At 42.6% G+C, this 13,227-nt stretch overlaps 1 protein-coding gene across 3 annotated transcripts in view; it reads left to right on the forward strand.

Annotated features, from left to right (window-relative positions):
• Positions 1-13,227, forward strand: part of GALNT2 (polypeptide N-acetylgalactosaminyltransferase 2) — a 217,855-nt gene that overhangs the window by 167,253 nt on the left and 37,375 nt on the right. For all 3 annotated transcript variants that reach the window (XM_003893785.4, XM_021931277.2, XM_021931270.2), the window contains exons 4-7: positions 5,108-5,206; positions 5,445-5,512; positions 5,756-5,821; positions 12,431-12,552. In XM_003893785.4, coding sequence (XP_003893834.2) covers positions 5,108-5,206; positions 5,445-5,512; positions 5,756-5,821; positions 12,431-12,552 — 355 coding nt within the window. The remainder of the gene's footprint in view (positions 1-5,107; positions 5,207-5,444; positions 5,513-5,755; positions 5,822-12,430; positions 12,553-13,227) is intronic.

A 13,227-nucleotide genomic window follows, 5' to 3' on the forward strand; every position in this document is an offset into this window, starting at 1 on the left:
CGTGGCTATCTCATAAGAAGTGTGGTCTTACTGTTGGCCACATCCCCTCTCTGGACCTTGTAGAGGTTCTTGAACTCTTTCTTAAAGAGAGTTTATTTAAATATGTTTCTCCATCTTCTCCCACCTTTCCATCTACTGAGCCCTTCTTGCAGGCCTAGGAACCCTTCACCCTTTAACTGACAGTGTATTCTCTACTCAGAGCCGCTGCTGCCTGTGGACTTGAAAGGTGTCTCAGAGCCTGTCTCGTCGGCTGCCTCTCCAAGTTACTAGAGAAAGCTCCACTCTGACCTCCCAGTCACCATTGACACACAGCTGCCAAATGTGAATTATAACCCTCCATTCATTAAAGTGACCTTGACAGTTTTCAGAGTCCTTTTTCACACGTTTTTATTTGGTGTTCCCAATAATCAGGCAAGATTGTAAGGGCCATTTTCACAGATGAGGAGTGATGTTAGTTGTCACACATCACACAGTAACCAAGGTTACCAAGGGTCCTTTGCAAAAACACGAGGTCACCTGGGGTGAGGGTGGGGCATGGCCTTCCCCGGGTAGAGTAGGAAACCTGTTTCTTTATTCCTCCCCACACTGTGAAACAGCCTTCTGTGATACTGGACAGAAGCTGGAGCTTCCCAGTCCAAAGAGCTTGCATTTGGTTATTTCATCGATATCTTGATCAAGCCCAGCTATAACATCTACCGCAAAGACAGATTCATTCTTCCACCCTGAGAGACTCGCTAAACAATGTGGTTGTTTAGATTCACCAGTTTTTTCCATTTCCAGCTAACCAAGAGTTCAGGTACTGAAAGCCATCTGATGTCAGAGAAATTTAAAGCTAAATAAAGGATTCTTAAATCTCTATATGTCCAGTTTTTAAAGCCTCCATTTTACTGAGCAGGAAGTTTGCAGAATGATCACATTAGCACCAGAGCCTTGGACACTCAAGTGAACTTGAGCCCACAAAGTCAGCCTGAAACCCCGCCCACTCTTCTCAGAGTCACTGCTTCTAGCCTGTGTTGTCTGGTAGAACAAACCTTACTGCACACTCTTCCTGCCTCTGACTTCAAATAAACTACCGTTTCTACTCAATTCCCAGAGAAAGCTCAAGTATGAACGTGCCCCTGGCAGCCGGCTCCCCTGTTGAGTTACTATATTGGGTGTTCTTTCACTGGCTCTGGAGTAGTGAAGACTGGTTGGCAGGGATATGGCTCTTTAAATACAAAATTTATTCTCTTTCTTTTTAAAGACATTCTTCAAGCCGACCCCACCTTCTTGGCTCAATGTGAGGATTTATTATCTAAATTCATATACATACACACACTCGCTCTAACTCTGGGATGTAAAATATTTCTTAGTTTTTACTTTTTATCTCTCTTTGCCTTAAAAATCGGATCCCTCTTAAGTTTCCCAAATGCCAGTTCCTAGCAAAAATGGATGCCTTATGAATATGTAGATGAATTTTAATAAAATGATATGAAGGCAGCAGCTATGCGTGTTCTAAAAAACGTTTCCAGAGCCCCGTGAGACTTCCAAACCCTCCTGGAAGATGAGGCTTCCTGCAGAGAAAAGGAAAATGAGAGAATAGGACGTGATTGGATCGGTTCCGTTTACTACGATTTAGCATGAAAAAATGCTGCCTTATGTCTCTTTTTAAATTCTCCTATGGCTGCATAAGCCCATGTTGAGTAAGTCATTCAACCTAGGTCTGCTCGGCTCAGCAGTTCCCGCTGTGTTAAGTGGGACCTAATTGCAGAGGATAGCTGCCTCCTAGCGCGGCACGGAGTCCTTATTTCATTAGCATTACAGATTGGGTTCTTGGGAATGACATTCTTTGGTTTAATTTGTTTACAGTTTAAGTCTTGCAGATTGTCACTTCCTTAATCTAACAATCTGCTAATTCTTAAAATTGGAAAAAAGAAAAACCAGCCTATCAGTCTACTTGTCAGGAAAGACTTAGCTGTCAGGAGCTCTAATGAGGTTCGATATTAATTCCTGACTGTATTTTTCCCCCAAACAACAGTGAAGAGTTTCCCCCCAAACAACTAGTATATTGTGCAATTCCTCATGGTTAATTAAAATAGTAACTATAATAAACAAAAGAAGCTCATTTTGTGATTCGGACCTAATTGCTTTTTAATTGCACTGCTTTTCATGTTTCTTTTCAAAATTCGCTTTTCTGAAGTAGTCACGAGGGAAAATGAGTGTCTGTTGAACACTTTCTCTGAAGCTGCGGCCATTCCTGTGGAATTGCTGGTCAATGTTTGGCAGCTGCTAGACCATCCACTTCAGTTCTTAACTCCTTAAATGTTTTTAGCGATGGCTGAGTTCCAAATATGTATATATTTTTAATCTATCTCCTTTGTCCACTGATTTCCCATCTTAGATACATATTATCTCTAATTTTGGGAGCAGATAATTCATGGTTGTGGTAAACAATATTAAGAGCTACAGTGGGATTATATTAGGGCCAGGCGTGGTGGCTCATGCCTGTAATCTCAACCCTTTGGGAAGCCGAGGCGGGCAGATCATGAGGTCAGGAGTTCAAGACCAGCCTGATCAACATGGAGAAACCCCGTCTCTACTAAAAATACAAAAATTAGCGAGACATGGTAGCAGGCGCCTATAGTCCCAGCTACTCGGGAGGCTGAGGCAGGAGAATTGGTTGAACCCAGTAGGTGGAGGTTGCAGTGAGCCGAGATCATGCCACTGCATTCCAGCCTGGATGACAGGAGCAAGACTCCATTTCAAAAAAAAAAAAAACCCTACATAATTTTTAAAAAATGTCTTGGTCCCATGGAAGGCATAAGAGTGAAGGGATTGTGTCCCTCCCCCTGTGAAGGTTTGAATCTTTATGTCAGCTGAAATAAACTGACAATAGATTAATAAATTTGTTATTAATGTGCAAATGTGCACAGGAGCCACACAAAATATGAGACTCCAAAAGAAGGGCCAGATGGTTGAAGCTTAAATACTCTCTTCATAGGGGAGAGGCAAGTGAGGGATGTAGGCAATTTTAGAAGAGTAAATGATGTTTAGGGGAGATGATTAGTATGGAAATGCAGACAATAGCCTGGAACAAATTTCCTCCAGGGTGTCGGGGAGGTGGCGACAAGTTATGGGAAGGTGAGGGGCAGAACTCCACTGAGAACAGAGGTTATTTTATCATGCAGGTAAATCAGGTGACAGCCTTTAGAAGAATAATTGAAAGAATAAGTGAAAAGTGTCTCCAGGAGTGGGATCTTGGTGTGGGCTTTTAGTTTCTTCTGCTATATGAGTTAATCTCTGGTTAATGTAGATTCCAGAGAGGGGTCCAAGACAAATGCAAGTCTTCTGGATGAACTTCCCTCAGGCAGATAAGAGAACTTGAGACAAGGGAAGTTGGAGGGGGTGGGGAGGAGAAGATGAGAGAGAGACTTTGGTTCTGAGGCTCATTTCTGAGGTCTCTGAATCTGCTTGATTCAAAGCACTCAGCATGCCAAAGCAATGTAATTTGGGGTATCATTTTCTGAGCCTCAACAAAGATTTTGTGCTTCCTCAATTCCATTGGCAGTGTGTTTAACTGCTAGAGTTGCAGGAACATTGTGCAAATAATAAATGCCAGCAGGGAGGGAACCTCAGCATGGGACAGACGAACAGGCCCCTCTTGCCACCTCACAGGCAAGACTGTTCATCCTCATGACCACAGGGCATCAACATCACCATTTAAGAACTGGTTTTCTGAAGCCAAAGCCTCTTTTCCAAGCTGGTATCAGTAATATTACAATTTAGTAACTCTGAATACAGTCAAACCAGAAATTAAGTGTTTCCAGAAGTCCTCGCGGGCTGTCAGTCCTGCCCAGGTGTGTTTTTCTCTCAAGATTCTCTGGGAACATTGCTCTGTACTAGGTTGCTCTTCAAGTCTGTAGACCCTGCCTTGAAGGGTTCCTCCTGATGGGTTCTGCTGAGCCTGGTAGACCTCAACTGCTTATTTCTAGTGTATGATACTTTAGCATCTTCCACCTACACCTATCAGCTATTTTTTAAAATAGCTATTCTGGCTGAGCACCGTGGCTCATGCCGGTAATCCTAGCACTTTAGAAAGCTGAGATGGGAGGATTGCTTGAAGCAAGGAGTTCGAGACCAGCCTGGGCAACAGAGTGAGACCTCCAGCTCTACAAAAAATCAAAAAAATAGCTGAATGTGATGGCACACCTGTAATCCCAGCTACTTGGGAGGCTGACATAGGAGCATCACTTGAGTCCAGGAGTTCAAGGCTACAGGGAGCTATGAACATGCCACTGCACTCTAGGATGGGTGACAGAGTTGGACCCTGCCTCAAAAAAAAAAAAAAGCTACTTACTGTTCTTCTAGTCTTGTGTCTGTCTGTAGAGCTCAAATTTGAGAGGTGCCATGTTGAAATCTGCCCCTGCTTTGTAGATCTGGCCTCCGAATCAGCTTCTGTGCAGAAGTGATCCCAGGGTTCCTCCCTACCATTTACAGGAAAAGGAGAGCTCAGGCAGGCTCAGGGTCCCACTGACTGTACCCTCACTCCATCTCCCCATCTTCACTTCACCACTGCCCTCTGGGGTATTTGGGGATGGCCTTCCAGGACAAGGGACATGCATCCCTGCTGTCCCGGGCAGGGAAAACCTCCAGTGGGTCCGCTGTTCATGGTGAGAGTCAAGTTCCACATATCACCGGAGTACCACATGCTTGTTGTAGGCAATATAGAAAACAAGAAAAGAGCAGTGGCACACAGTTGGTTCTGCCCCTCAGAAATTACGACTGCAATTTGTGAAAAGCGCATCTCTAGAGGTGTATCTGCTTGAGAGTAGAAATGGGATTTCACTGTTTTAAAACACTTTTTTTTAACGTGTTAGAAAGATGTTCTCAATATGTTACTTTTTGCCGGAATCGTTCATCTCTCAGAACGTAACTCCGGTTGTGTTTTTCTGTTTCCTTATGTCCCATTGGCAGTTCATCTCAGAACAGGCCAGGAACTTCTGCAGATAACAAGTTAATCATAGCGTGTCCATCCCAGTTGATCGGTCTGCTTGTTCTCTCAAGGGCTAAACAAGCTGTGGCTGCTCTGGGGGTTGTAGTTCAGGGGGCCATCTTTCTCTTCCTACAGGTGTCAGCGGAAGCAGTGGCGGGTAGATCTGCCGGCCACCAGCGTGGTGATCACGTTTCACAATGAAGCCAGGTCGGCCCTGCTGAGAACTGTGGTCAGGTGAGGCCAGGAGATGCACCTGTCAGGGGTGTTAAGACATTAGCTGTGTCCCAGGCACAGTCAGGCCAGGGCTGTCAGTGGGGGCTGCAGACAGGGTCTCCTGACTACTCCGCATAGGGTGCGATGGGTAGCTCCTCCAACCAAGGGTTAGGACCAAGATATGAGAATTTCCTACCCCAGGCTAAAAGTTTATACCCGTAAAAGACCTTATAAACTTTATCTTCTTGTCTTTTCTTAGTGTGCTTAAGAAAAGCCCACCCCATCTCATAAAAGAAATCATCTTGGTGGATGACTACAGCAATGATCGTGAGTACTGACACTGATTTCATCCCTGTGTCTGGCTCTTCTCTGGGCACCAGTCTTCCTGTAGTGTAGCGGGGGTGCTGATGAAGTGTGAACAAGCCAGAAATCAGATCCACAGAAAGAAGAGGTGCCTCTGTGATGCCCAAGGAGATAATCGGCCCTCAGATGATTGAGAATGCTGTGGTTGAATGCAAAGCCCTTTATGAACTCCAGATTCAGAATGCTGTGCTTCTTTTCTTTTCCTAGCTGAGGACGGGGCTCTCTTGGGGAAAATTGAGAAAGTGCGAGTTCTTAGAAATGATCGACGAGAAGGTAAGATTCTTCTTAATTGAGTACCAAGACAGTTGAATTCTGACTTTTCCTGAGCCCAGTAATAACATAAAGAAGTGCTTTAGCTCAAAGAGCAATTAATTGTCTAGCTTTTTTTTCTGTCTCCCTCTACCAGAGCCACTTGGGAGACTTCTCCCACCAAACACAGGAAGGACATTAAAAGCTTGACTAATTGAAATTATTTGTATATTAGAGTAAGATCAAATTACATTTTTATTTATGTATTCAGAAAATTGGCTTCTTTCTTTCACAACCTAGGAGGTTTTATCAGTCCCTTGAGTACAAAAGTTTAGAAGAAAAACAAAGATTTAGCAATAAGAAGTTGAGTGACTCCATGCTCCAGGCATCTGATAAAATAACCGGGATTCAAGTTTGACAGCCTGCTGAAGGTGAACTATCCAAAATGGGGAGAGAGTACTGCAATTATATGCTTATGCGATTTTGCAAATGCCAGCCTTGAAACCTTCTGTCAGTCTTATCTGTGCTGGAGCTGAGCTCATGAAGACTATTTTATTGGCAGTTAGAAGAGAGGCTGTAAAGGAGGAAAGTAGTACTTTGGAGTGTCTGGAAAGGAAGCTCCAGTCACAATGTAATTAACTTCCAGTGTGTCAGTACTGTTAGATACCCTGATGACTGAATTGTTAGGCTCCTCTATGGTCGGGAGAAATCTTTCAGAATAGGAAAATCTCAGAGCTTTGGAGCCCGTGCCACATTTGCTATTTAAGTCTGACTGTTGATCCAGGAGTGGTGATTGTATTCCTTGATCAGTGCAAAACTCTTTCTTCTCGTTATATATACACTCCAGCTGGAGTCAAGGAGTGAAGTTTTTCTTACCAAGAATCTTACTGGCCAACACGGTGATTAAGCCTGTTAGAACAGCATCATATTTTAACCAACTAGCGTTATCAACCTAGACATTCAGGATACATAAACAGTGGGATCAGCCTTGCCTTCTAAACAAGCTCTGTTTGCCAGACTCACATCAGTCCACCAAGCCTGGAATAAACCAAAAAGGGGACAATTTACTGCCCCCTAAACAACCTTCAAAATAACTTTATGAATTTAAACCCAAAGTATCTGCCATCCCACCCCATCACCTGGCACAGGCTTTAAAAAAAAAAAAAAAAAAAAAAGAGGAGGAGAAGTGGGGAAGGAGGAAAGAGAGATAATGTTGGCACTGTAAATCACTTACTAGCCTTGTCTAATAGTGTCTTTGTCTTTAAACTGCTGAGAAATCAGAACAATGCTTCTCAGTATTAACTTTCCACTAGAATGTTCATTTGGGTTGAACCCATATTGATATGTTGGAGAAGGCATGAGAAAGGTGGGTTGCGAGAAGCCAGATTATGGGAAGCCTATATGAAACAGCTGAAGTCTGTAACAATTGAATGAGAAAATATGTGCACACTTGCACACACACTCATGTATATATGTACCTGTGTGTGTATATAAGAGCCCATCTATTTAAGCATACACACAAAGTGCTTGTAGTGATGCTGCTAGATGACAAAGTAAATTAATTGCCTAAAATATTACGGTAGTGAAAGAGCAGTCTTCGGATCAATATTCTGTGGATTTTATTGTGCATTGATTCTTAACCTAGCAATTTATTAGAAGCACCTAGGGAATTTAGGACCGTATCTTGCCCTCATTCACAATTAAATAGAAATTTCTGGATTTCTGTGGGTGGGACGTGGGCAGCTGCATTTTTAAAAGCTGCTAAAATGATGCCGATGTACAGTGGAAGTTGAGAGCCTAGTACTTTCATTTTACAGATGGGAGTACTAAAGCCTAAAGAGGTTAGGTGGCTTCCTCAAGGTCCTGCAGCTATTTAATGACAATAGTAGGACAAAAACCATGTTAATAATGAGTTAAACCTTTTTCTCTGCATTTGTGGAGATAATCAAGTGGTATTTCTTTTTTAATCTGTTAATATGGTGAAATACATTGGTTGATTTTCAGATGTTAAACCAGCTTTGCATTCCTAATATAAGCCACAGTTGGTCATGATACAGTATCCTTTTAATGTATTTTTGTTACGGATTTTTATACCTGTGTTCATGGGAAACATTGGTCTGTAATTTTCTTAAAATGTATTTTTCCAGTTTTGGCATTACAGTTTACTAGCCTTATAAAACAAGATGGAAAGTGTGCCCTTCTATTTTATTTTTGAAAAGAGTTTGTGTAATATTTTAATTATTTCTTTTTTAAATGTTTAATAAAATTAACCAATCTGGACCAGGACTTTTCTTTATGGAAAGATTTTCAGTAACTAATTCAGTCTTTTTAATGGATATAGACCTATTCAGATCTGCTGTTTCTTTTTGTGTCTGTTTTGGTGATTGTCCTTCAAGAAATTTTGTATTTCACCAGCGTTTTTATATTTATTGACACAAAGTTGCTTATGATATTGTCTCTTTTTTTACTGTTTGTCGGAGTAGTATTACTATTTTATTGATTTTGGCAATTTATATCTTCTTATTTTTTTCATCTGTCTGCTGTTCATCGACTGTTTATCTTTTAAAAGAACCAATGTTTGGCTTTTGTATTAGTCAGGATTCCCCAAAAGGACAGAACTAATAGGATAGATGTATATATAAATGAGAGTTTATTTAGGAATATTAACTGACACAGTCATGAGGTGAAGTCCCACAATAGGCCATCTGCAGCTGAGGAGCAAGGAAGCCAGTGCGAGTCCGAAACCTCAAAAGTGGGGAAACTGACAGTGCAGCCTTCAGTCTGTGGTCAAATGTCCAGTAGTCCCAAAGCTAAAGAACTTGGAGTCCAATGTTCAAGGGCAGGAAGCATCCAGCATGGAAGAAAGATGTGGGCCGGGAGACCAAGCCAGTCCAGTCTCTGTCTGAGTTCCTCTGTCTGCTTTCATTCTGGCTGTGCTGGCGCTGATTAGATTGCGCCCACCCAGATTAAGGGTAGTTCATTTACATGTGGTGTAATCATTGCTATGATTGGGTTTGGGTCTGCTCTTTGGCTGTTTGTTCTCTATTTGTATCATGTGCATTTTGCTTTTTGTAACTGTGTTCCTACTTTCTTGCCTTCTTTTGGATTCACTGATTTTTTTGGTATTCCATTTGAATTATTCTTATAGCTTTTCAGCAATACTTTTCATGTATGCATGGTTGCTCTGAGAATTACAACATACAGTTTTAACTTACGACAATCTGCTTAAGAGTCAATATCCATTTTGACTATTTCCATTTCCTTTCCTATGTACTATGTACTATCATTATCACGTTTTACTTCTACATTGGTCTTAAACCCCACAATACAGTGTTACATTTTTACTTCAAATAGTCAGTATCTATTAAATAAGGAGAAGAATATGTGGATATGTTAAGCTTATCCTCATATTTTCCATTTGTAGTATCTGTTTCTTTCCATAGATTGGAGTTTTTATGTAGCCCAAATAATTTTCTTTAGAATTTTTTCTCATAGGCAACACAATCTCAGGTTTTATCTGAAGAATTCTTTTCTCCTTTGTTATTGGAGGCTATTTTCTCAGAGTAGAATCTGAGTTGACAATTTTTCTTTCAGCCCTTTAAAGATTTCACTCCAGGCGGGGCACGGTGGCTCACGCCTGTAATCCCAGCACTTTGGGAGGCCGAGGCGGGCGGATCACGAGGTCAGGAGTTTGAGACCATCCTGGCCAACATGGTGAAACCTGTCTTTACTAAAAATACAAAAATTAGCCAGGCATGGTGGCATGTGCCTGTAGTCCCAGCTACTCGGGAGACTGAGGCAGAAGAATTGCTTGAACCTGGGAGGTGGAGGTTACAGTGAGCCAAGATCGTGCCACTGCACTCCAGCTTGAGTGACAGGGTGAGACTCCGTCTCAAAAAATTCATACTGTTGTTCCCTTGTATGTTGTGGGTCATTTCCTCTGGCTGCTTTTCGGGTTGTCTCTATATCTATAGTTTTTTTTAAAGCAATTTGATTATGATGTGCCTAGATTTAGTTTTCTTTATATTTATCCTGCTTCAAGTTTGCTGATGTAAATTGAATATGTAAGGTGATGTTTTCCACCAAGTTTGGGAAATGGCTGGCGTTTTATTTCTTCATGTATTTTTTTCTGACTCATTCTTGAACTTCAGTTGCACATATGTTATACCACTTGATAATTGTCCCATAGGACACTAGACTTTTTCCCCCTTAATTTTTTTCTCTGTCCACCAGATGGATCTATTTCTGTTGTTCCATCTTCAAGTCCACTTGTCATTCTGCCATCTCCAATTTGATGTTAAGACCAGTCAGTGGATTTTTCATTTCAGATAATTTCATTTTTAAGTTCTGGAATACCTATTTGGTTCTTTTTTATAGTTTTTATTTCTTTGCTCAGATTCCCCACCCATTCACTCATTACAATTGTTGCCTTTGAGTTATTAAACATATTTATAATAGCTGCTTTTAAATTCTCCCCTGCTAATTCCAACACCTGGGTCATCTCAGGGTGAACTTCTGATGGCTTTTTTTCTCTTTGGTGTCGTCCCCATTTTCCTATTTCTTCTCATGTGTAGTGATTTTTTAATTTTATAATGGACGTTGTGGATGATATGTTGTAGACACACTGGATTATGTTATCTTTCTCTAAAGAGTATTCATCTTTGTTATACTGGGCAGTTAAATTACCAGATGATGATGCTGAACTTCTGTAGGCTTTTTTTGTACTTTGCGAACTTTGCTAGGATGAGTATGGTTTTTTTTTCTTGTTTTTGTTGTTGTTGTTGTTTGTTTGAGACAACGTTTCTCTCTTGTTGCTCAGGCTAGAGTGCAGTGGCACGATCTCGGCTCACTGCAACGTCTGCCTCCTGGGTTCAAGCAATTCTCCTGCCTCAGCCTCCCGAGTAGCTGGGATTATAGGCGTGCACTACCACACCTGGCTGATTTTTTGTATTTTTAATAGAAACAGGTTTCACCATGTTAGCTAGGCCGGTCTTGAACTCCTGACCTCAGGTGATCCACCCGCCTCAGCCTCTCAAAGTGCTGGGATTACAGACGTGAGCCACCGTGCCCCGCCTGGAGTGAAATCATGAGTCTGTTTTTATGAGTCCCTTATTCATGATACATAGTTTATATTTCTATGTGTGGTCTTTCTGAAGTTCCTGTAGAAGAACTGAGGTCCTTACCAAGCATGTCATACTTGGCAGGACTCAAATTCCAAACTTCGTTTTCTCTGCAGTGGATAGCAACTGAAACTTAGTTTTTTCTGCCTTCTAACTGTTGCTTTTCATGTTGACTTGTTCCTGCGTGGTTCAGGAGTCAGCCAAAGATTTAACAGGTTATTGCCAGATTTGGGGCCTACCTCCTTTCCAGGATCTCCTCCTTCAGTTTCCAGATACCAGAAGCTCTGAACTCTCTATCCTCTGACAACTCAAGCCAATAAAGGCTGCATTGCAGTGGATTGGAGAGCATCCTCGCGGAAAACACCGTGTAAACATGGAGCTCGCTCAGTGTGATTTTCTTTTTTTAAGGGGTTGGATCCTGTCTAGTTTGTCTGCTTCTGGCCTTCAAATTGCTGCTTTTTACATTTTGCTCAGAATTTATAATTGTTTTCAGAGCAAAGGTTTGCCCAGTAGAAGTTGTTTTGCAATGATCACAACTTGAAATCTTTGGTGTTTTTCCCTATTCTAGCATGCAGCCACATAGGAATCACTGAAAACCCATTTTGACTGTGGAAAAAAGTACTTAGCAGCCTTGTCCTCACAGATTATGAATAGTTGCATCATCTTCACATAGAAAGCCCAGCATATATAGCAAAAGTCATTTATGACCACAACATCCAGGGATAAATAAACTATTATTTAATTGCATTTTTTAATTTATTTTGAGACAGGGACTCACTCTGTCACCCAGGCTGGAGTGCGGTGGCCCAGTCATGGCTCACTTCCCAGGCTCCAGTGATCCTCCCACCTCGCCTCCCAAGTAGCTAGAACCACAGGCACAGGCCAGCACCCACAGCTAATTTTTGAAATACACTGTTTATATTTTGTGTCATAATGAACATGCACATTATTAACAGATCACAAGTATATAAATTAGAGATTTTCCAATAGTATAACTAATTTTGTGTAAAAGGCAGACAGCAGGACTTTGCAACTTACATTATTTGGCTCCTGATAAGTCTTAGAAGACAGAGATAGTCACAACACTGTTACAAATATTATCACCACTAAAATCACCACCATTAGCACTGGAAGTCTCTGGGTGACACCTTCCTTAGCCTGGTTAGTTAGAGAACTGTTGCTGTGTCAGAGGAATGTAGTTTTAAAAGTTCCACGTTTCGGTTACTTGATAAAGGAGACTTCAGTAATGTAAAGGCCTTTCTCAGAAGACAGTAATTCTAGGAACGTTGTCCTCCCAGTCATCCAATATAACTATTGAAATTAAAAGTTCTGACAGTCATCTGTCTTGGTGACCAGGGGGCAGTTTTGATCTCATCCAGCAAGTTTACAGTAACCTCCGTGCCCAGAAAGCAGGCTGCAGAGCTGCGGGCAGGGAGGCGTCGCCGGTCGGCGTGGGAGCGTGCTGGCCCCGTGGCTTCTCTCTCCTGACGTGCTTTCCACCTCGCCTCCACAGGCCTGATGCGCTCACGGGTTCGGGGGGCCGATGCTGCCCAAGCCAAGGTCCTGACCTTCTTAGACAGTCACTGCGAGTGTAATGAACACTGGCTGGAGCCCCTCCTGGAGAGGGTGGCCGAGGTGAGATGACAGGGGCGGGGAGGAGGTTCAGGTGGTGGGTGGTTGGTAGAGGGGACAGAGGAGAGCATGGCCCACAGGAGGTGTAACGCGGGGAGTGGGGCGTCAGGGCTGGCAGGGGCTGAGCTCGCCATCTGCAGTTTTCCTTGACAGAAAGAAAATGCCTTTGGGGCATTGTAGAAAGACTGTTTTACTGGCTATAGGAATCCATCAGTAGGAGGAACCATCCGTTGACAGGTAGGAGGTGAGGATCAGCAGAGGCTGGTGAGAGCCTGATTAGTTGAAGGCAGCCCTTTTCACGGGAGCAGTTTCCTTCCCCGCCTACAGCTTCGCAGAGTGCTTAGAACATTGCCCGGCATCTAGTAGGTGCCGTCTCTTGCAGCTCGAAGAGCGGGGGGTGCTGGGGAAGCTGTTCCTGGGGCCACCTCTCTGCTCTTAGTGAGTAGGACAGATTAGCCCAGCAGGCTTCCAGGCTCCTGTGAGAGAGTGGGGCGGCTAGGAAGCATACAGGGACCAGTGGGGTTGTCAGAGGGTGATCCGCGGCTACTCTGCACCTTCTGCTTTCTAGAAACATCACTGCTAATATTACATTTGGCCTTTTGTCATTTCTCTTGTCTTCTGCTTGTCTTATTGACTTTTCTTTCCTTCCTACCAAGAAAGCACTTCCTTGGGGGCGAT

Source organism: Papio anubis, chromosome 1, assembly GCF_008728515.1.
Source record: "Papio anubis isolate 15944 chromosome 1, Panubis1.0, whole genome shotgun sequence".
Taxonomy (NCBI): Eukaryota; Metazoa; Chordata; class Mammalia; order Primates; family Cercopithecidae; genus Papio; species Papio anubis.